We start from the raw sequence: 22,044 nt of genomic DNA, 5'->3' as shown, positions 1-22,044 counted from the left end.
GATATCATCTTAGATTTTGGATATGGTAATATCATGATATATGGCATAAGTGTTGTCTTTTCATGATTTTAAAGGCTACATTACAGTAAAGTGATGTGATTTTCTGAATTTACCACTATTTGCCTTTACCCACTTAGTCATTATATCCACATCACTGGTGATTATTTATTTGCGTAAATATTTTGTGAAAGCACAAATAGTCATCCCTACAATATTGTTGCAATATCGAAATTGAGGTATTTGGGCAAAAATATTGTGATAATTGATTTTGTCCATATCGCCCAGTCCTACCATCACAATGTATTAAACTGCCACCTGTTAGCCCAAAGCCCAGCTCAACAACACTATCTTTTCCATGTGCGCTAGAGCCATTTTAACTCATTCACTGCCAATATCTGACTGGCATTTTTGGCACAGGCCAAGTATTTCCATAATGTTTGGTCATCTTTCAAGACCCACAGTAAATTCTGTACTAGGACTACAGTGATGTCCAATACCTCGAAATGAAGATCTAAGTCTCTACTTTCACCCCCAAAAAGAAAGTTAGCTTTTAGCATGTTCTGTACTCTACTTATAACCCTTTTTATACACCCCATGTTCACCAAAAAAGCCTGTCTGGGAAGAGAAAAGGGAGAAAAAAGCATTTTTGTAAAAGGGCACAATCTCAGGCATAACTCACTCTCAATTCTTTTATTTTGAACTGTATTGACATCAGACATGTAAATATTATTCGTTAGGACACAAATGACAAAATATATATATATATATATATATATATATACACACATGAAGTGCTTTTTTTTTACATTCAACAATACAGTTTACTCGGTGTGAGTGTGCAGACAGACAGACAGACAGACAGACAGACAGACACACCGACAGACAGACAGACAGACAGACAGACAGACAGACACACACACACACACACACACACACGATCCCCCTTTTAGATTTCTAACCCAACATAGGATAAGCAATAACCACGCCCTGTGGCGCTGGGATTGGCCAGGAGCAACACTGGAGGGCGAGCAGCCCAGCGATTTCATGAACCAACTCAAGAGCTCTTGAGAAGGACAGCGGGCTGCTGTGAGTGCCTTCTGCCCGCTGCTGCCTAGCTGTTCCTGTGTTTATTTTGATTTGTTCTGGTACACCGTCCTCGTCCATGTCTCCCTGTCATATCTATGATCGTTCCCGTTTTCCCCTCGGCTATTCAACACGTCCTCACCGCCCTCGCAAACTGATCGATCATTTCCTCATTCCTCCGATGATCAAACACATCTCTTGATTACTTTCTCCCGTTTTCTCCTGGCTGGCACAGAGGAAGGCGACTCCAGCTCGGCGTTTCAATTGCGTTTCTCCTGTCTGCACAAGGAAGCATTACCCGTTCTCTGCTTTCCCTCTGCTCAATTTCAAAACAACAGCTGCGGTATGTGTTTGATCGCGTGCTGTCGGCTACCCTTTGAAGGCAGGGACCTGTGTCTGTGTGACAGGCTGGGCAAGTGTTTGCTGCAGGCGCTGCACCAATAAAAACAAAAACACGTCAAACACGTCCTTGGCGGGGAAGGCCATTGCTGATAACACGTCAAAGACGTCATTGGCGGTGAATGAGTTAAGAGGGGTCAGCAGCTCCCCATCATCACATATCACCGAAAATGCTAGTCAGTGGTCACCAGTGTTAATGCTAAACGGTTAGCATGAAAAGGCAAATTCAATTTCCACTTTGCTGAAACGCTCCTGCGGCTGTGGACACATGAGACAAACACAACTTTTGTAGGTCCAAGTAGGCCAATTAGAGCCAAGATTTGGCCAGTGAACTGAAATTCAAGATGGGAGTCCATGTTAGTTTACAGATAGATTAGATTCAAATCTGTATTTTAGTGTCATTAGTGTGTGAAGTCCATTCGTCGACGTTGACAAGGCTGTTGAGTTGTGTGTCGTGTGCCTGGAAGTTGAGTTAACTGCCAGGTTTTCAGGAAACTAGACCTCTAGTTAATTCAGTGCCATAGGCACCTCTGCTGCAGAGGTGAGGACTGTGGACTCCAGGTCACTTTCCCAGGCAGCCAAAGCCCTGGCTCGGCCTGCTCTATGCCCTGCTGCTGCACCATGAGGGAGGACTGTCCCAGCCTGCTCTATGTCCTGCTGCTGCACCATGAGGGGAGGACTGTCCCATCCTGCTCTATACCCTACTGCTGCACCATGAGGGAGGACTGTCCCAGCCTGCTCTATGTCCTGCTGCTGCACCATAAGGGAGGACTGTCCCATCCTGCTCTATACCCTACTGCTGCACCATGAGGGAGGACTGTCCCATCCTGCTCTATGCCCTGCTGCTGCACCATGAGGGAGGACTGTCCCATCCTGCTCTATGCCCTGCTGCTGCACCATAAGGGAGGACTGTCCCAGCCTGCTCTGTCTTGCTGCTGCACCATAAGGGAGGACTGTCCCAACCTGCTCTATACTCTACTGCTGCACCATGAGGGAGGACTGTCCCAGCCTGCTCTATACCCTACTGCTGCACCATAAGGGAGGACTGTCCCAGCCTGCTCTATACCCTACTGCTGCACCATGAGGGAGGACTGTCCCAGCCTGCTCTGTCTTGCTGCTGCACCATGAGGGACTGACCCAGCCTGCTCTGTCTTGCTGCTGCACCATGAGGGAGGACTGTCCCAACCTGCTCTATACTCTACTGCTGCACCATGAGGGAGGACTGTCCCAGCCTGCTCTGTCTTGCTGCTGCACCATGAGGGAGGACTGTCCCAGCCTGCTCTATACCCTACTGCTGCACCATGAGGGAGGACTGTCCCAGCCTGCTCTGTCTTGCTGCTGCACCATGAGGGACTGACCCAGCCTGCTCTGTCTTGCTGCTGCACCATGAGGGAGGACTGTCCCAACCTGCTCTATACTCTACTGCTGCACCATGAGGGAGGACTGTCCCAGCCTGCTCTGTCTTGCTGCTGCACCATGAGGGAGGACTGTCCCAGCCTGCTCTATACCCTACTGCTGCACCATGAGGGAGGACTGTCCCAGCCTGCTCTGTCTTGCTGCTGCACCATGAGGGAGGACTGTCCCAGCCTGCTCTATACCCTACTGCTGCACCATGAGGGAGGACTGTCCCAGCCTACTCTATACCCTACTGCTGCACCATGAGGGAGGACTGTCCCAGCCTACTCTATACCCTACTGCTGCACCATGAGGGAGGACTGTCCCAGCCTGCTCTATACCCTACTGCTGGACCATGAGGGAGGACTGTCCCAGCGTGCTCTATACTCTACTGCTGCACCATGAGGGAGGACTGTCGCAGCCTGCTCTATACCCTACTGCTGCACCATGAGGGAGGACTGTCCCAGCCTGCTCTATACCCTACTGCTGCACCATGAGGGAGGAGTGTCGCAGCCTGCTCTATACCCTACTACTGCACCATGGGGGGATTTGAATCTGCATGATTGCCAGCAGGCTGTGATGTTGTGACTCGGCCACCCGTGACAAGGCCAGCTCCATCTCTGGGGGATTTACAGTCTATTACGCCACATAATGGAGTCTAATATCATTTGTTTGCCCAGACAGACACCGCTGTGTCCTCAAAACAGCCACTCCCAAGGTAGAATGACACTTTTTCTTTTCTTGTAATACATCACACAATATGCATCTATTTTCCCACAGACCTTATGTCATTTTAGACTGGGGGGTTTCTTTGTTGTTCGTCATTCAAGATTCAAGATTTTTATTGTCACACCGTCGTACATGTACAAGTACACACATGTGAAATTCTTATGCTGTGGCCTCCGTTACAGACAATGTAAACGGTGTATGTAAAGGCAAATAAGGCAAACAGTAAAAATAAGCAGGTAATAAAGTACAAGTCATAAAATATTAAAATGGTTAAGATAGAATAAATGTGGAAAAAGTGTTAAGTGTCCATAAGCGTCCACTTGTCAGTGGAAGTGTGCAAATGACAATAACACAGCTTTATTGCACTGTTGTGTTTGTTTGTTATTTATTGAGGAGTCTTGTGGCCTGCAGAAAGAAACTATTCCGCAGACGGTTTGTGCGTGCCTTCAGGACCCTGTATCTTCTCCCTGAGGGCAGCAGGGAGAACAGGCTCTTGTGCAGGTGGGTCGTGTCCTTGATGATCTTCCAGGACTTCCTGAGGCACCGCTGACTGTACAAATCCTGCAGTTTTGGCAGCTCACATCCTGTCATGTGCTGGGGCCGCACGCCTCACCCTTCTCACTCAGCGCCTTGCGGTCCATGGTGGTCCAGTTCCTGTACTATGAAAATGTTGACTCATCCAAAACTTGAAACTTCTGGGCATCCGGGTAAGGCAGCGGTAGATTCCCTGCCTGCCTACCAACATGAGGGTCGCAGGTTCAAGCCCCCGTGGTACCTCCGGCTTGGTCGGGCGTCCTTACAGGCACAATTGAGAGTATCTGTGTCAGTGGGAAGCCGGATCAAGGTTGCTGCACCTCTGGTGAGTTGGGGCGCCTGTTCAGGGGGGAGGGGAACTGAGGGGAATAGCGTGATCCTCCTCCTTTCTGCCAGGTGAAAAGAAGTGGCTAGCGACTGCACATGTATCGGAGGAAGCATGTGCTAGTCTACAACTCTCCCCAGATCAGCAGAATTAGAGAGTAAATGGGGGAGGGGGTCCAGAAAAAACATAATTTAAAAACACTCTATTTTCACTACTTATATGCATGTGTGTGCTTACACTGTTATTCACCTTTAGTTGAGAGAGGCAGACTTTTCTCCACACTTACGATAAGGGTGGAAAAGCACATGAGGCCTCAGTCTAGGACCTGTAAATTATATATATCAGGTTTTTCCCTGTAGCTGTGGATGGGAAATCTGGGTCAGTGTCAAACCCAGGAGGCATAGCATGTCTCATAAGAATATTGTAGGCGACATGCTTCATAATCCCAGATCCCAGCCCACTCATCAGTAACACAGACTTTCCAGATGACAACATCTCTCATTCCTTTTTTTGAGGGCAACTGAGCTTCTATAAATACAGGGCTTTAATATGCATAAATAATTATAGATTAAGGTTCTAATTTAGTATTTAATTCTACATTTGCTATGTATGATCTAAACAGTGGTTCAGTAGTGCCCTGCCTGCACTTGACATTCAATTGGTTACACAATAGACAACACGATAAATCGTGAATAGGGCATTTGTCTACTACAGTCTGGAAACACTTGATCTGTTTTCACTGATTTCCTTAGTTGAGCCATGTGAGTGTATGTGATGCTTACCTTCCTATTTACAAAAAGCAAACAAAACCACTCTTTACTATTGACTTCTTCTCCACTACGCTGATGTCCTGGCCGGTCAGCGGCCAGTCAGTCACTGGAGATAATCCCATATGAGTTGAATCCAGGTTGTCAGCTTTTCTCTCTTTTGATTCAGCACAGCAGTGGGGAAGCTCAAGCAGGCAGCCACTCTCATTAATGGGACTGTGTCACTGGCTGCCCTGGACACAAGCTCCAAATCTGGGCTAGTGGGTTATCCGCTGTGGCCCACAGGGGCATCCAGGCAGACGCAATATGTTGCTACTCAAATACTCAGGTGACACACAGACGCATATGTTGTCCCCCAGGTCAGCGAAAGGCTTCAGCACATTTTTCTCCAAATAAATTAATTCATGCATTTCTGTCCTCGGCCTTGGTGCTGAGTGCCACACAGCTGATGCTCTTATATACATTATAAACATTGTTTGTTCAGTGCCAGAGACAGACCAGAATCAGCACCTTCACTGGTCCCACAAGATGGCCAGTGTACTATCGATGAATTCTCAAACCGCCCCATAGCTGCTGCTGTCAAATATGCGTTGGCAGTAACTAGTCTGCCAGGAGTAAATGCCTCCAGTAGTCACTCAGTACTAGCTTCCAGTCCATCACAGCTGGAGGGCGTCACTAAGCCCTAGCCAGGTGTAAGCAGGACATTTTCTCTCATCCAGCTTCCTGTTCTAAATTCACTGGTGGATTATGGTTTCCTTCCTCAATTAGGTCCACCTGGCTTGAGCCCAGAGGATATTGGTACCATTCTGTCTCTGTATTTTCCCTGCTACTGTGAATGTGTTTTATTAGGCTTTTCATGGTGAAGCTCTTTTACTTCCTCTCCTCTTTTTTCATATATACTGTATATATATACCGTATATACAGTATGTATGTATATATCTATATATATATATATATATAATCCCCCCCCTATATTCTGACTGTCTGGTTTGTTGCCACCTTGTTAACACGTTAACTGCCAGCGACGTATGCATACGTCAAAAAAAATCCAGCGCTTGACTGCCAGCGACGTATGGATACGTCAAAAAAATCGTTTTTTTTTTTTTGACGGTGGGGCGTTGATCAATCCCTTTTACGTCTCCTGTACAATTATTGGAGGTATTGAATGTGTATAATCTATTTTACCGACCCACTAAGTGTTGACAGTGCTCCCCCAGACGAGCGAAATCAAAGAAAAAGGGAGCAAGGAAATGGCGAGGCGATTTTACAGTATTACATTCTCATGAAAATGGTTGGGGGAAAACGCTCTCGTTTTCGCACTGATTGCTGGCGATGCGGGATTGCAAATTTACATAATACATTACAGGTGGAACACACTTTGAAACACGCAGCATAAATATGACCAGAATCGCAAAAGCTTCTCTCAACCAAAACTCCCAAAAAGCGAGCGAGTCCATGCCGACTTCCTCAAACAGCAGCCTGCAGACAGGCACAGGAGAGCAGCAAAAGCACTGAGACTGTGACGGCCGCGGCAGCCAAGAAGAGGGAGGAGTTGAGGAGTTGAAGCAACTCTGCCTCTCGCTCTCTCCCTCTCTCTCTCTCTCTCGCTCTCTCTCTCTCCCTCCCTCCCTCTCTCTCTCTCTCTCTCTCTCTCTCTCCCTCTCCCCCTCTCACTAGGATTAAACCTAGTGCGTCTCCCTCCCGAGAGGGAGGGAGAGAGAGAGAGAGGGAGGGAGAGCGAGAGGGAGGGAGAGAGAGAGAGAGAGAGAGAGAGAGGGAGGGAGAGCGAGGGGAAGGGAGAGAGAGAGAGAGAGAGAGAGAGAGCGAGAGGGGGAGGGAGAGAGAGAGAGAGAGAGAGCCAAAAATGAATGGTTAAAGTGACAGCTCTATCGAATTTCACAAAAAGCCGTTTATCTCTGAATATTTTTTCTCATGCTAAAACCATGCTGTATTCAACTGATAATGCTTACATAACTACTAACTCTACAAACTAACTCTTTTAGACAGAGAAAGTACACATTCTATTAGTACTTTTGAGATATTGTATGTTCACAAACTCCAAGCAAAAAATAATCCTCGGCGCTTGTAAAATGAGCCACAATCCTCAAAAAACGGCTTGGCAGAAGCTACCTACAGCAAGAAAAAAATGGCTGGCAGTCAATGTGTTAAGTGTGCTGGTAATTGTACTCTAGCATGATCATCAACATCACTGTTTAGTGCGGATCATTCCGTGCGGATACATTGTGAGGAATCTAGTCTAGACTTGTCATGTTACGGTATCTATAGATGGATGAAGGGTGTATGTGGGTATCTACAGATGGATGAAGGGTGTATGTGGGGGATTTATGCTGCTGCACTTGAAGTTGAAACGTCTTTGTGACATTTTATCCTCATCTGTTTTTGAAAGCTTTTCTGTCCACGCTGAGTGTGAGAATTGACTGGTCCTGGAACCCGAGTCTCGCCTCCTACCAAGAGCCGGGCCACTTCTTTATGGGCTCATAACACCGTGCCCTGCAGGAGAACAGAAGCCAGGGAAAAAGTGAAGTGGAGGTCTGCACAGGGAGTCCATTTTTTGACAGAACTCACGCTGTTGCTATGCCACTGCTCAAACTAAAGCTTGGACTTGGTTTCCTAAACTGACAAGGAGTTATATCTTGGAAACCGTGTGGGGGTTTTCCCCAGCCTCTCTTCCTCCTGTTGTTTTATAGAGAGGTTTCACTATGAATTAAACGCCTCTCATTGCCTGGAGACTCCCAGCTCCCATCTTGGAGACGCAACTGCTTCACTGCACCAACAGGGCCTTGTAAAGAAATAAGGCTTTGAGCAAACCGATGAGTGAGGGGCCATGTAAGACACTCCTCTCTGTCTATCTTTATGTATGGCTGTAAATGATTCATCGCTGCTTCAAAGGCATATTTCATCTGTTTCTCCTAGATGTGTAGCAATGAAGATTAGGCTGGTCACCGACATTGAATAGTGGAATATTATTAACCGCTCGTGTGCGTGGGACAGTAGCTTGTGATATGTGATCTAAAACTAGTTGTTCGACTGTGAAGTCTTGTTAAACTTTAGGTCCATGCATAGATTCAAATGTAGGTTGCTCAGATTACATTGTAAAAATGCAAATGCATTTAAAAGCAACTAGTTAGAAATGTTTTGTTGCAACTAGTTGCTTTTAAATGCATTGGTTTTTCTATTCTTTTAATCCGTTATTAGTTACTTTTAAAAATTGTAATGTTGAGTAATTACTTTTAAGAGTAACTTCACCTGACGACAGTGGCCAGGACTCACTCCTCTACTACTCAGTGGAAGTCAGGGATGGACGGCCATAACAAGGACTAGATGTTCACACCAGCATCTTTCTCTGGTCCAGCAGTGGCTTGCAGTCATGATGGCCATGCCCTATTCACAAACACACTCACAGTGTCCCAAGTCAACCTCATCCCCCCCTCCTCCTCCTCTCAGTCACACCACCACCATATCCACACTTGACTTCAGATTGCATGCTAGTACCCACTAATCCAGTGGTTTAATCCCTGCATATTAACTTGCCACGTCCAGGTCTGCTCTATCTGACCTCTCAAATGGCCGTCTGAGACTAATCTAGAGAGAAACGTATGCTTTATATCTCTATCTTTTTTCCTCAAAGTGAGAGTGATGTTTCTCAGCTGGTGCTGTGGGTCTGGGCGATTTGACGGTGATAGTCTTGCAGTCTGCACTAACTGCTTTATTAATTGGAAAGCATTATGTCAAACATCAGGAAGTGCATTACAAAAGCCTTGCTCTATATGTTCCTTCCATGCCGGTGGCCGTTTGTGCTGATCTAAAAGAGGAGAGAGGGCAGTGGACAAAAGATGAGTGCACGGCCGGCCTCACCCTGTGGCCCCCACTGTCACAACAGCAGACATGGCGTTTGTGGTACAGCAAAGCCCGGTATCAAGGCCCTGAATGTGCTCTATCCCCCTCTTTTATCTCTGGCCCTATAGCTCCGGGATTACTGTCCCAAAGGAGACGGGGGGCAACACTGCACAGAAAAGTGCCACCCCCAGCAGTGTCTTTGTCCGGACGCCCTCCAGCACAGACTCCTTTACTGTCCCTAAATATCACACCACTGCTGCAGCAAGCAAGTTGAAGTGGCAAAGAAAACTCTCAGGCTGTTCACTGTTTTTGGGGGGAGTGTTTCTTTGGTTTCTGCGGGGGGCTCGGATACAGTACTGAACCCCAGCCAAGCAGACTCCCAGAGGTCAAGGGCAAAGTTCCACTGTTATGCAATTCCCGAGGGGACGCTCTCAGGTCCACAGTGTGCCGCAGTAGAACGAGGCCCAATAGCCAATGAAATGGTCCCACTCGTCCCGTGGAGTCAAACCCCTGCTGAACAAACATGTCCTCCGCAGAGTTTATTTGCGTTGGCTAAGTTTAGCGCGGTTTGTTGTTGGCTGATCAGAGAGCGCATCTGGACACTTCACTAGAGACTTCACAAGTAATAACTGAATGTATTGAATAACACGAATGCAAAATAATGGCCACAAGTTAAAGTTGTTTGAGAAGCTGAAAACAAGGTAGTCTCTCTGCCTCTGAGGAATGTGTACAGTACAGTATGTTTCATTGCTGTCTTTCTTTGCAGGGGGGGCACACCAGCAGCCAAAATGGAGGTGAAGACGTCACTTCTAGACAACATGATCGGGGTGGGCGACATGGTCCTCCTAGAGCCCCTGAGCGAAGACTCGTTCCTGGAGAACCTGAGGAAGCGTTTCGACCACAATGAGATCTACGTAAGTCTGCGCAATTTGTAACTTGAGCACATTTGGTTGTCCTGCACCCTACTGTGTTGAACATCATCTGACTCAATGGAAGTAGGCTGTGGGTTTAAAGCCTGCCAATTGGCGCCGTCAACTTCTGCAATCTGCGCGTTACCGTTTTCAAAGTCCCCGTCGCTAGTAACAACAACTTTCCAGCTTGCAACCTATACGCTGAAAATGGCAAAAATAAACAGGCAGGCCTGCTCGGTTCTTTCGGTGAATAGATTATAATTCAGCTTCTAGTGTTGCAGATTTTATTTTGAAAATTCTCACTGGAAGTGTTTGACAGTGGTTGAGCTACGCCCACGTCCAGGGTGATTGTGATTGGTAAAAACTTTAAAGAAATGCAAACATGAAAAAAAAGTGTTTTCCCTTACACTTAGGGCCATATGATTTCCATTGAATGGAAAAAACGGCCGGAATCATGGAATTTGGTAGACTCAGCCCTCAGTCTTAATCCGTTTCACTGCTGTAAGACTGAGAATATTACTATTTAAATCTTTGCATAACGTTAGGTGGCGCTGTTGGAAGCCTTGCATCGGAGAACCAATCACGAGTGTTGTGGGCAGGCCTGCTTTCTGGGGGCAGTTCTCATGCAGAACCGGTGTCTCGCAAAACATCGTCGCATTTGCGGATAAACATATTAATCACTCAGAAACAAACATAACCTGTTAATAGGACGTGTTTCATCCTGCCCCGGCGGCTAGAGGTCTTTCCCCCAGCGATAAACCCAACTCCCGAGGCTAACGTTACAGAGCCTGCTGATGACTCACAGTAGCAAGCGGACCACTTCCGGGTAGGAAAAATTATTGTAAAATAAACCACAGCTATAAATTTTGTTTGGAGCATATCAGCTTCATGCTCTGTGTTAGGACTATGATAAATGGCATTGCCGCTACCAAATAAAATTCTAATAATAAATGTAGGCGTGTCTGCTGCCGGCCGTTCTCGGAGACACAGTTTCTGACAGTGAAATTCCCAGACGTTTGGTGGCGCAGCTCACCAAACGTCTGGGAGCCGAGACTAGGAATTTGGTAATAAAAATTGTATCAACTGTAAAACATGGAATACTTTAGAATTTGCCATAATTTGTCTGAAATTGATAAAAAGTAGGCCTAATTATCAAAATCAAAAGTAGGTCTAGAGAAATGATTCCGTGTTTGAGATGGGGGTCGGTCTTGCGTGGGACCCTACGTCACTTCACAACTTGGTTTTCACTTTGAGAAACATGATGAAGAGGCTGTCTGAGAGAGCCAAGACATCACAAAAACAAAAAAATATCGATCCTAATATTCCAACCCCTGAATTAAAAGAATTGAAAGAAAAAAAAAGGGAATTTGGAAAAAAATAAAATTGATTTATGGCTCTACCTATACTGTACCAGAATGATAATGCGTTGAGCCAGACTTTTCTCCAGCGCTGGCACAGCGCTAAAATCAAGTGTGGAGATGGGTTTGGCTGTGTAAGACTATGTTTACCACTGCTTCCTAAGAAGGATATGGAAATGCTCCCCAGATGGAAACATGCAGATACTTTTCTTAACTCCATTGTTCCTCCACTCACTCTGAATCATTCTAACCATGGCATCAGGAAACAGTGGCACATATACAGAGACCACAGTAGGCAACCAATCAATAAATCATATCACAGAGGAATGTAGATGATGCCTTTTTTTTAAATGAGGCAGAAAATCCAGAGCTCAGGGATGAGGAGATCCACTGGGGCTTTTGCCGGCTGCACTATTACAGTGTCTGCAGAAGTAGGGTGTAACTTGGGAGTCTGGTGAACTGTCATCCCCGGATCAGAGCATTGGTTATGGGCATTGTGCTCCACGATGCCTCCGCTCTGCAGGCCGGCCGCTCCAGACGTCAGCCGAGATGATTACAGCTCTGCTCTGGTTGCTGTTGGCTGACGAAGGCCCGGGGCCCAGGGCATGATGTCACCTCGCCCAGCGCCGGTTGGCTCAGCGGCCCGCTCGATATTACATTGAGCCGCAGCCCACTTCCTGCTGAGGAACGGGAATGTCGTGGTGTTTTTGACATTTCAGATGCCCTCCATTTTCTCTGTCCTGAAGTATAAGCTCACGACTCGTCGGTTTCCAGTGGCGCTGCCGCTGAACCATCTTTCATGGAGTTAGGTTCAGGATACATGTGTGTTAGCATGGAGTTAGGTTCAGGATACATGTGTGTTAGCATGGAGTTAGGTTCAGGATACATGTGTGTTAGCATGGAGTTAGGTTCAGGATACATGTGTGTTAGCATGGAGTTAGGTTCAGGATACATGTGTGTTAGCATGGAGTTAGGTTCAGGATACATGTGTGTTAGCATGGAGTTAGGTTCAGGATACATGTGTGTTAGCATGGAGTTAGGTTCAGGATACATGTGTGTTAGCATGGTTCAGGATACATGTGTGTTAGCATGGTTCAGGATACATGTGTGTTAGCATGGAGTTAGGTTCAGGATACATTTGTGTTAGCATGGAGTTAGGTTCAGGATACATGTGTGTTAGCATGGAGTTAGGTTCAGGATACATGTGTGTTAGCATGGAGTTAGGTTCAGGATACATGTGTGTTAGCATTGAGTTAGGTTCAGGATACATGTGTGTTAGCATTGGCAATGCATTTGAAACCGTTATTAACTAGAGACTTCACAAATAATAACTGATACAAATGCAAAATAATGGCCACAAGTTGAATGTGTTAAAGCTGTTGGAGCCAAACACAAGCTTGTCCAAGGAATTAGTTTCCATCACACTGTTTTGAGATTGTTTTGTACAAGCATTCTTTAACTGTAATGGTGGAAGTAGAAAGTGACGTCTTCGTGGAAAGGTAAATCACACGCTTCTGCTTAGTCTGTAATGGGAGCGTTTGGTTAGCATGAGCTGCACCTCCAATTGGTGAGCAGTCAAAGCACTGAAGCCTACACTTATCCACTAAATGTGTGGTGTACATACTTGCATGTAAAGGTATGTTTCCCTTATGAGGCGTCATTCCTCACTCGGAACCCCCCCCCCAGTGTATCATATGACCGGGGCAGCGCAGCAGAAGACACATGGCTTTTGTGTTCCAGAGGGACAGGGTATCGTGTGTCGTATAACTCCTCTGCAATTCAAAGGGAATCCAAATTTCCCTGTTAACTGTTATGCTGCTCTCCGTGTCTGACTTCACTGATTTTGCTGAGCAAGCAATACGAGAGAAAATGTTTCTCATGAGTCCGCCGCTTCTCAAACCCCTGAAGCCCATGGCATTTAGGCAGAGTCGTCCAATGAGGAAGTGCGTGGTTATATTTGTCATTGTATTACAAACTGCTGCACGGAGATCTGTAATTTCCACTTAGAGGTGGAACTAACAGGTGGAACTAACACAGAGGGGGGTCTTGCTCTTCCACAGTTAACGCCGTCCGTCCGAGTCATGGCACAACTTGACTGTCTTAAATCGACGAGTGACATACAGTATCACCACCTGCGTTTGTTTCCATAGGCCATTCCCACCCATTGTTTGATACCAATTGTAAAGCTACCTGGACAGCCCCTCCTCCGTTGTTCTTCCTGTTTCATGACTGTGGTGATGTTTGCATGGACAACACCCTTATCTTCCACCCAGCTGATAACCTTTATTGTATGCTCCAGTGGCCCTATTGGTAATAACTACTCTAGTCTAAGTTGAAAGTATTCAGGGAGATTCATGAAGTAACTCTGGGGGAACATGGTGAGGTGTGGTGTTTGTTTATTCTTTGTGATCTGCAGAGGATGGAAAGAGTTTATTTTTGGGTGGGACTTGATGGCTTTTAGCATCCTCCTATCTGCTGGGAGTCAGGAGGGACCCTCGTCGACCCCTTGGTTGTTTACATTGCACACACTCTCTTTCGCTTTTGTCTCCATCCCCAGCCCCTCAAAAGGCGCCCGTCCTGCCTCCTGTGTACCTTTGAACAATAGGCTGTGGGAGGTGGCGACGTTGCCATGGGGAAGGCCAGGCTCCACTCCTGTCAGAGTGGATTATGCAATGACTATTAGCACAGAAAGCGAGGGAGAGGTTCAGATTGATGGCTGAAAGCGCTATCTGCATGGGCTCTGTTTGGAGCGTGGGAGGAACATGATGATGTTTGGTTACATTTGCTTTCTAAAATAACTGACAAGTGTATGATCCTTTGCTGCAATCAGAACCTGTGTGCACAATCATTCTAGTGTTTTGGACTAGTGTATGAAGAAAAACATTTAAAACCATCCCATCCTTTATAGATGGGTTTCCCTATACAGTACATCATTATACTCTTCACAAACGTGAATAACTTGTATGCCTTTTTGAAGCGTTTTCTAAAAATTGCGTAAAAAAACAACGCATTTACGTTCCAAAAAGTTATTCACGTTTGTGAAGATTATCATGCTGAACCCAAATTCGCGTTCCCATAAACTTTTGTTAACCACAGGCACAGACCTTATTTTATGCATTTAAGTGAAACCCCCATGTTAAATCCAATAGACTTTTCCACTGAAGAACCCGGATGTATACTTCCCGACTCATAGAGAGCCCCAGGGATGACGTATTTTTGTAGTCGGAACGCGCAAGTCCCGGACTTCCTGGTTCTTCACTGTTTCTGCAGTGCCTATGGGATTTTTGAATGGGGTTTTGCCGTGATGCTTCAAATAAGGTCTCTGGGCAACGCAAGCTTAATCAAACGCGAACCAGTGTTCAGCCGGGTAATCTTCACACAAGGACCACTTTCATGTGTTTTGAAGCGTAAATGCGAGCCCTAGAAGTAAAAAGCTCGTGCTAAACTAATCCAGAACTACCCACAGTGACACTTATAGCCACTTCTTAACATGCGGTGGAATCCGTATTATAACCTGCTCCTAGCCGGTTGGCCTGCATGTTAAACAACAATTAGCCGGCCTACGCGCACTCCCGCGAGTCCATATCTTATTCACCTCGCTCGCCGGTGTAAGATCCGGATTAGCGCAAAAGGAGCTGTTGTTTAACTCTGGCAGGTCATTATCCGCAGATCCTTCTGAGTGGGCGGGTGTGACTCACTTCACTTCACGTTCACTAGTTTATTCATTAATGAATCATTCGGGCAATCGCTTATATCAACGAGCAAACTCACGGCTTCCTCAAGTGCTGCAAAAACGGCTTGAATTGTTTGGCCGTGTGATCCCAACGCGCTTCAGCTGCAGGCAGGCAGGTCCGGTGCATCAGGAGGGACGCTTACTGCTGCGCTGCTTGCTTGCTCCCATGTCAGAAAAAGCCTAACTTTTGTGGGCAGAAATACATTGAAAACTAGTCAGATATGACTTGAATGCCACTTGTAAAATAAATCACCCACAGTGATTGATGACAGTCCGACCACTATTTTGACTGGGCGGCTTTATGTAGCCTAACAAAGGCGAAGCGCTCATTTTTGGCACATTGCCACCCCTCGTTGTCGAATGGACTCCGTTAAAACAGCAAAACCTGAAAATATCCTGCTCTCTCTAGCCTGACATGATCCAGATTTCATGTTTAAAAGGCACTTAGAGGCTTCCCGTCACGTCACCACTCAACCTGGACTGTTGTTGATGTGTGCACTGATTACCCCGGGCTGAACCAGGTGAGGGAAAGAGAATTTCCGTGTTCGTCCTTAGAAGCGATGACGTTATTGACGTATAATATCCCCATCGACTCAACAGTGTAGTCTCATTTAGCCGTTTGCTAGCTAGCCGCCCTTTTAACAGCACGTAAAAGCTTAAAAACTCATAAAAGTGGTCCTCATGAGTCATGTGTGAAGATTATCCTACTGAACACTGCTTCGCGTTTGATTAAACTTGCGTTGCCCAGAGACCTTATTAGAAGCATCGTGCCAAAAACCCTGTCTAAGGGAAGCCCTGAGCTTGAATTGATTCTAATGCGACGGACAGAGTTTACACAAGAATGCACAGTGGTGTAGTGGTCCCTGGAGAAGTGGGTAGACTGTAACTTACGCCCCCCCGCCCGCTTTTTGAGATATCTATATAGATATATCTATATATCTATATATCTATATCTATATCTATATATATATCTATATATATATATATATACACATAACTATACTTACTAGTTTAAACTACTTTTGCTGGGCAGTCATTATTGGTGTAACCAAAAACGACAACATTTTGATTGAATTATAGGCTACAATGTAACAGTGAGAACAATTAGGCTACCATAACCTGAACATTACTGAATTTAGTTCATTGATGCAAAAATTTCAGACCAACTCACTAAGTTAATTTGAACCCAAGTAGCTGCCAAAATAATGGAAGCATTCAAGTAATTGAGGGATGCATTATTCTAGAAAGCATTGGGGTGCCTGTTCGGGAGGGGGGGGGGGGGGAATGGCGTGATCCTCCCACGCGCTACGCGCACGTCCTTCGGTGACACTCATCGCCATCAGGTCAAAAGAGGCGGTTGGCGACTGCACATGTATTGGAGTAAGCATGGGCTAGTCTACAACTCTACCCAGATTGGCAGATGGGGTGGAGCAATGACCAGGACACCCTAATAGGGAATTGGCCAAGTACAATTGTGTAGAAAACAGGGGTGAAATCAGGGGGGGTGGAGTGATAAAAAAAATAAAATAAATAATAATCTGGCAAGAACACCATTCTGGTGGAAACCGTGAATACTTGTTTTATTTATTTATTCGAATTTTGAATTTTGGCACAAAATATTGGTTATCAACTTCAATCCAAAAGTATTGGCCTTCAAAAAAATGATATTGATTGCATCACCGACATAGACATCGTGAATACACACACGGTACTAGTGCGCACACACACACGCGTGCACGCACGCACCAAAAAGACGATTAATTGACCATCCTATGACACCTTGACCTCCACTGCTCATTTGCATTGGGCATTGTGCGTCTGCTGCCGGGCAGAGCATTCCACAGACTTTTCCTTTTGTTTTTGCATCTCTTCATTCTCACTCCAGGCGTTGCAGGCCTGAACAATGCATCAGGAATTCCCAGCTGGGAAAAGCTGAGGGAAGCAGAATTCCTCTCACCTCAGGTTACAATCGGCGCCCAAATGGACCGAGGGGAGGGAGGGTTGTCAAAGCCATTGCTGTTCTCTGTTTAAGTGTGTGCATGTAATATTATTAGGGATGCACCGATATAAAAAAAAAAAAAAGACAGATAATAACACAAATAACTGATTAACATTGCTTTTCTAATCGGATTGATACAGATACAGAATATATATATATATATATTTTACAAACATAGGTCGATACTGATATGATTGCTGATCCATCGTGCATCCCTAAATATTAGGAAAATGTGGATTGACACTGATTGTTTCCCCCCCACTCTTTTCCCTCCAGACATACATTGGCAGTGTGGTGATCTCCATGAACCCCTACAGGTCCCTGCCCATCTACACGCCAGACAAGGTGGAGGAGTATCGCAACAGGAACTTCTATGAGCTCAGTCCACACATGTGAGTCCGCAGCCCGGGTCCTCTCTCCCAAACCACCTTGTCTTTGTTGAAGCCCCCTTTATTTCCTCGCTCCCTCTCACCCATACACACTTGCCCTGCACGGGTCAGGTACTAATATTGCAGAGCTGTCTGTCATTTGCAAAGTAAAAATTCCAGTGCACATTACTTACCATGAATTATTGGTGAAGACGGAATTCCCCTAATGATTCTAATCCTGTGCAAATCAGACTTCCTGTCATATCAGCCATAATCTGATTTTGGCACGCAATACCTTTTTCTCCTTCTTCCAGAAGCACAATTCCTATCCTCCCCATCACGAAAAATGGATCATGGGTCTTTCATTATCCTATGGGAATGCATTTCAGGATGAGGGAGGGTGATTCCTTAATTACATGAGTTTATCACATACCGATAGGCCTGTGTGAATTGGGCTGTTGTTGCTCAAGCACCTTGGTGGGACAGTGAGGTTTTGAACCCGTCTTTCCCCAGTGCCCCCCCCCCCCCCCTCCACGCTGTTGAGATCAAGTGGCAAAAGCACTTGACAGTTTTTGACCCCCCCAGGCCACATGTACATGTTAATCTAAATGTTATGAGCATGGATCGTCAAGTCTGAGTGTTGGTTGAAAATGTTAAACCTCTGTCTGACCCAGTGCACATTTCTGATAAAGGATTAGCACCTTGGATACAGTGACTAATGGTCTGGAGGGAGGCAGGGAGAGAGAGTGTGACAGAGCACCATCACGCCATCTGTCTGTCTTAACGCAGAGCCAGCGCTGCTGTCCGGCTGCTAGGCTAAAACAAAGTCCGGCACTCGTCAATTAACTAGGGCTGTGAATCTTCACTGGCCTCACAATTCGATTCGATTACGATTCAGAGGGCTTCGATTCAATTACGATTATCGATGCATCTCTATGCATCTTAAATCGATGCATCACTTTTTTTCCCCAATACATGATTTCTTTTTTCTCACTTTCTTTTTTCTCACTGTGTGGCTACTTTTAAAATAAAAGTGCATTTGGAATTGCATTGTATTATGATCCAAATAAACAACTGCATGTACTTCCATTATACGTCATTTCTAGAGGTGCAACCGTGCTTTTCCAGTCACACGATGCGCTATCTGGACTGGTGTGGCGATGGTCCAGCTGGTCGTCTCGTCCAGGTGGAAAACACTAGCATCCCGATAATATAATAGATCCATGTAGCGTCCAGATTAGCAAACAGGCAGAAAACACTAGCCTCTAGCTACGTTAACAAGCAGGCGGAAAACACTAGCCTCTACATTAGCATCAGGCTACAGTTCTCAGATGATAGGGTAGCATGCAAAACTTTAGCCGTACAAACACACTTCTTACAAATGAGTCAGGCTAATAACAGTACTAGAAAATAGTAGACTTGGCTTGCTTTGGGTAGCTACCAACTACGTTAAGAGGAAAACACATGCGCTATATCGGTGCACAGCAGCGCACACACTGACACACAAACCTCACCGCACTGTCAAAATCCCAACACTCAGTCCTGCCCAGCCGCCCCATTAGCCAATAGCATTTTAGAGAAACGTGATGTACCTCTCTAAACTGACCAATCAGAAGCAGCTAAAGACGAGCAGTACTAGCAAGTTAGTTTGTCACACCTCGTGTGGAGCTGTTTGACAGTGTTGCCAAACTATAAAGTGACAGGTCAATATTCTTAACTCAGGGGATTTAACCAGGGGTTACAAATAATTGCATCGGGAGATAATTTACAGGACACGGTGTCCTGCAGATTTTAATTTACAGGTTTTTGATGAATTTTAAAGGCCAATGTCCTGCAATTACGGGACAACGGAAATGCTGGTACCAGCATAGGAGAGAGTCTGGCTCCTCTTACTCTCACTCTGGTATAGCGGGAAAAAAGGCTCTTATCTTTACAATCATCCACCGAAAGTACCAAGCAGGCCTGCTTTATTGCACAATCCAAATCTTCATCAAAACTTGCCATTTTCAGTGTGTAGATTGCTAGCTTGCTAGCGAGCGTTGTCGTCGTCGTCTCACAGCGGCGGAGGCATTTGAGAGCGACACACAGGGAGCAGAAAGGGATTTCCCTTCCACTCCAACTGAAATGGTTCGCACCAATGGCAGAGCTTATCCCTGTAGCCTGCGTCCAGTGAGTCAGAATACTTTACAGCAAACTACTCAGGAGTGACCGCTTGACATTGTTTCAGGCTATCTCACTTTTATGACTCGACACTAGTAGAGACTCTGTAGAACAACAGAACATATACCGTAAATTCCGCACTATAAGCCGCACCGGACTATAAGCCGCAGCAGCAAAATTGACTGTTTGTTACATATATAAGCCGCACCGGACTATAAGCTGCGGGTGTTTTAATTTTTTTTTTTTTTTTTTTTTGTGTTTTAATGTTTAATTACCATATGTAAGGGTTCGTGCACAGAGGGGATTGTCGGGAAAGAGATGGCTGTTTGAGGAAGCTCCCATTTATTAACATTTCAACAAAACAACATAACACAACACCACCTGTGTTTTTTTTTACAGTGCACACAGTGTCCGCGGTGTGGTGAAAAGAGGGCAAGAGAGGAAATTAAAACAGAAGTGGATTTATAGTTAGAAAGAGTGCTAAAGAAGAGAGAATTCAGTTTTTTTTTTTTTTTTTTTTTTTAAATCCATAGATAAGCCGCACCGTTATATAAGCCGCAGGGGCCAAAAAAGCCCAAATAACGGGGAAAAAGCCGCGGCTTATAGTCCGGAATTTACGGTAGACGGTTTTAACTTGACAAGATAAACATTATCAATCAAACCCCAGCTCACTTCCTGTTGCACTGTTTGCTAGTGTAGTGAAAACCGTCTATAACATGGCTAAGGTGTCCAGCTCTCCGTCTTCTTCTTTCTTACTCTGGTCAGATCCCTCATGCTGGTCTGTATATTATCTCTCCATTAGCTCAGTCATCACCTGCCCCTCCCCCGCCGCCACATAAACCCAATGTTTTAATGTCTGAGTGAAGGAATCTCAGGATCTCTCTCTCTATCTCTCTCATTATTTGTCTCTCTGTCACTTTTTTTATCCGCTATTTGAAAACATAGCATCATTGTACTTAGAAAGGACTCTGTTTTGAGCAAATAAAGGTGTTTTGAAAATTAAAAAACCAGACTGGCTGAACCAGATCAGCCAGTTGGACCATGATGGCCCAGACTCAGAGCCTCTAATTTCTGGAGCAGGTTCCTGTTAGTTGAGCTTGTTTGGCTGTGTGAGAACCCAGCAGTCGGGCAGAGACTTTGTTGAGATGGCGGTTTCTCAGTACGCTTCCAAGCTAATCCTGCAGGGCTCAGTTTGTAGTGAGTATGTGATCCCACCCAAATGATTGACTGCAAGTGCAACCATCCACAAACGCAGCTGACACTCACACTTTGTTTACCCTGGAATAAAGTCCTTTCCCCAACCAACCCCTAACAAGCTTCTGGAATAGAGATGACTGCTCCCACATGGCTTTGGTTGATAATTTATGGTTCACTTGAAATTGTGTGTGAGACGTAACCACACCAGTGGCAAATGCAACAAAGTAACAACGTGTCCTGTCCCCTGATTTTGACCAAAGCAAATGGACTGTAGGTTGGAAAATGCCCCTAGTTTAGTATTGGGTCTTAAAGAAACAAGTCAATTTGCAATTGGACTTGATGATCTCACCCCATCAGATTTCCCCCTCCCTGCTTGTTTTAAGAAAAATAGCATTTTATGGCTCGATACTCGACAGAATGAGTTAAGACTGATATATTTTCCAGTGGAGAATGATGAGCTTCACAGAACGTAACAGTCTAGACTAGAGGCCTGACACGCGCTCCGCTGACTACTTCATACCCCGCATAAATGCTGATTAAGTAGCAGTTACAGTAAGCTGCTAAGTGCTAACTAAGGGGTAGCCCATGACAAGCAAATGACAAACAAACATGACAAGCAAATGACAAACATTATGTCATTTGTCTAGGGACTGTTGCAGTCCTCTTAAACTGGATTCCCGTTTCATGTCATGAGGTTTTGTGTGACTAGTATAAGGCCCTATTGCTCGACAACTTAAAAATGTCTTGTCTTCCAAACCAGAAGTATCACGAAATGGATAAACCAGGAACCATGACTCAGGAATGACGCTTTTGGCACCTCCCTCTCCGGTCAAGCGCTGCTCCAAGCCACCTCATTTCTGCAGCTCTGGTGACGGATCACTTGGCTGCATTGGCAAACATATGTTTCACCTGTTGTCGACGAGACATAGATCCTGTAAACAAGGCGGTTAAAGTCTTTGCCAGTGGCCTTTAAGTGAAGCAGATTAAGCCTTGTTTAATTTCGACTGGCTCTTGCAGTGGGCCTGAAGTGCCAGGCAAGGCCAGATTGTTTCAAAACGCTCCATAAATTGATCATAATCCTGCTGTCAGGCCATCTGGACTGGCTTTGTGGCTTTACATTGATCAACCCTATGTAACACAAAACCCCGGCCACTTCCAGTCAAGCACGTCAGGGCTGTCATCCTCGTCTCCATCTCATATTGCTGATGTTCAATAGACAAGACAGCAG

The 22,044-nt window shown here is 45.5% G+C and overlaps 1 protein-coding gene across 3 annotated transcripts in view; it reads left to right on the top strand.

Moving 5' to 3' along the window:
- Positions 1 to 22,044, top strand: part of myo1b (myosin IB) — a 109,496-nt gene that overhangs the window by 9,859 nt on the left and 77,593 nt on the right. For all 3 annotated transcript variants that reach the window (XM_083638765.1, XM_083638764.1, XM_083638763.1), the window contains exons 2-3: positions 9,857 to 10,004; positions 17,368 to 17,483. In XM_083638765.1, the coding sequence (XP_083494891.1) occupies positions 9,857 to 10,004; positions 17,368 to 17,483 (264 nt within the window). The remainder of the gene's footprint in view (positions 1 to 9,856; positions 10,005 to 17,367; positions 17,484 to 22,044) is intronic.

The sequence above is a fragment of the Poromitra crassiceps genome (genome assembly GCF_964638095.1).
Source record: "Poromitra crassiceps genome assembly, chromosome: 6".
Lineage (NCBI taxonomy): Eukaryota > Metazoa > Chordata > Actinopteri > Beryciformes > Melamphaidae > Poromitra > Poromitra crassiceps.
This window is presented reverse-complemented; position numbering and strand designations above follow the sequence as displayed.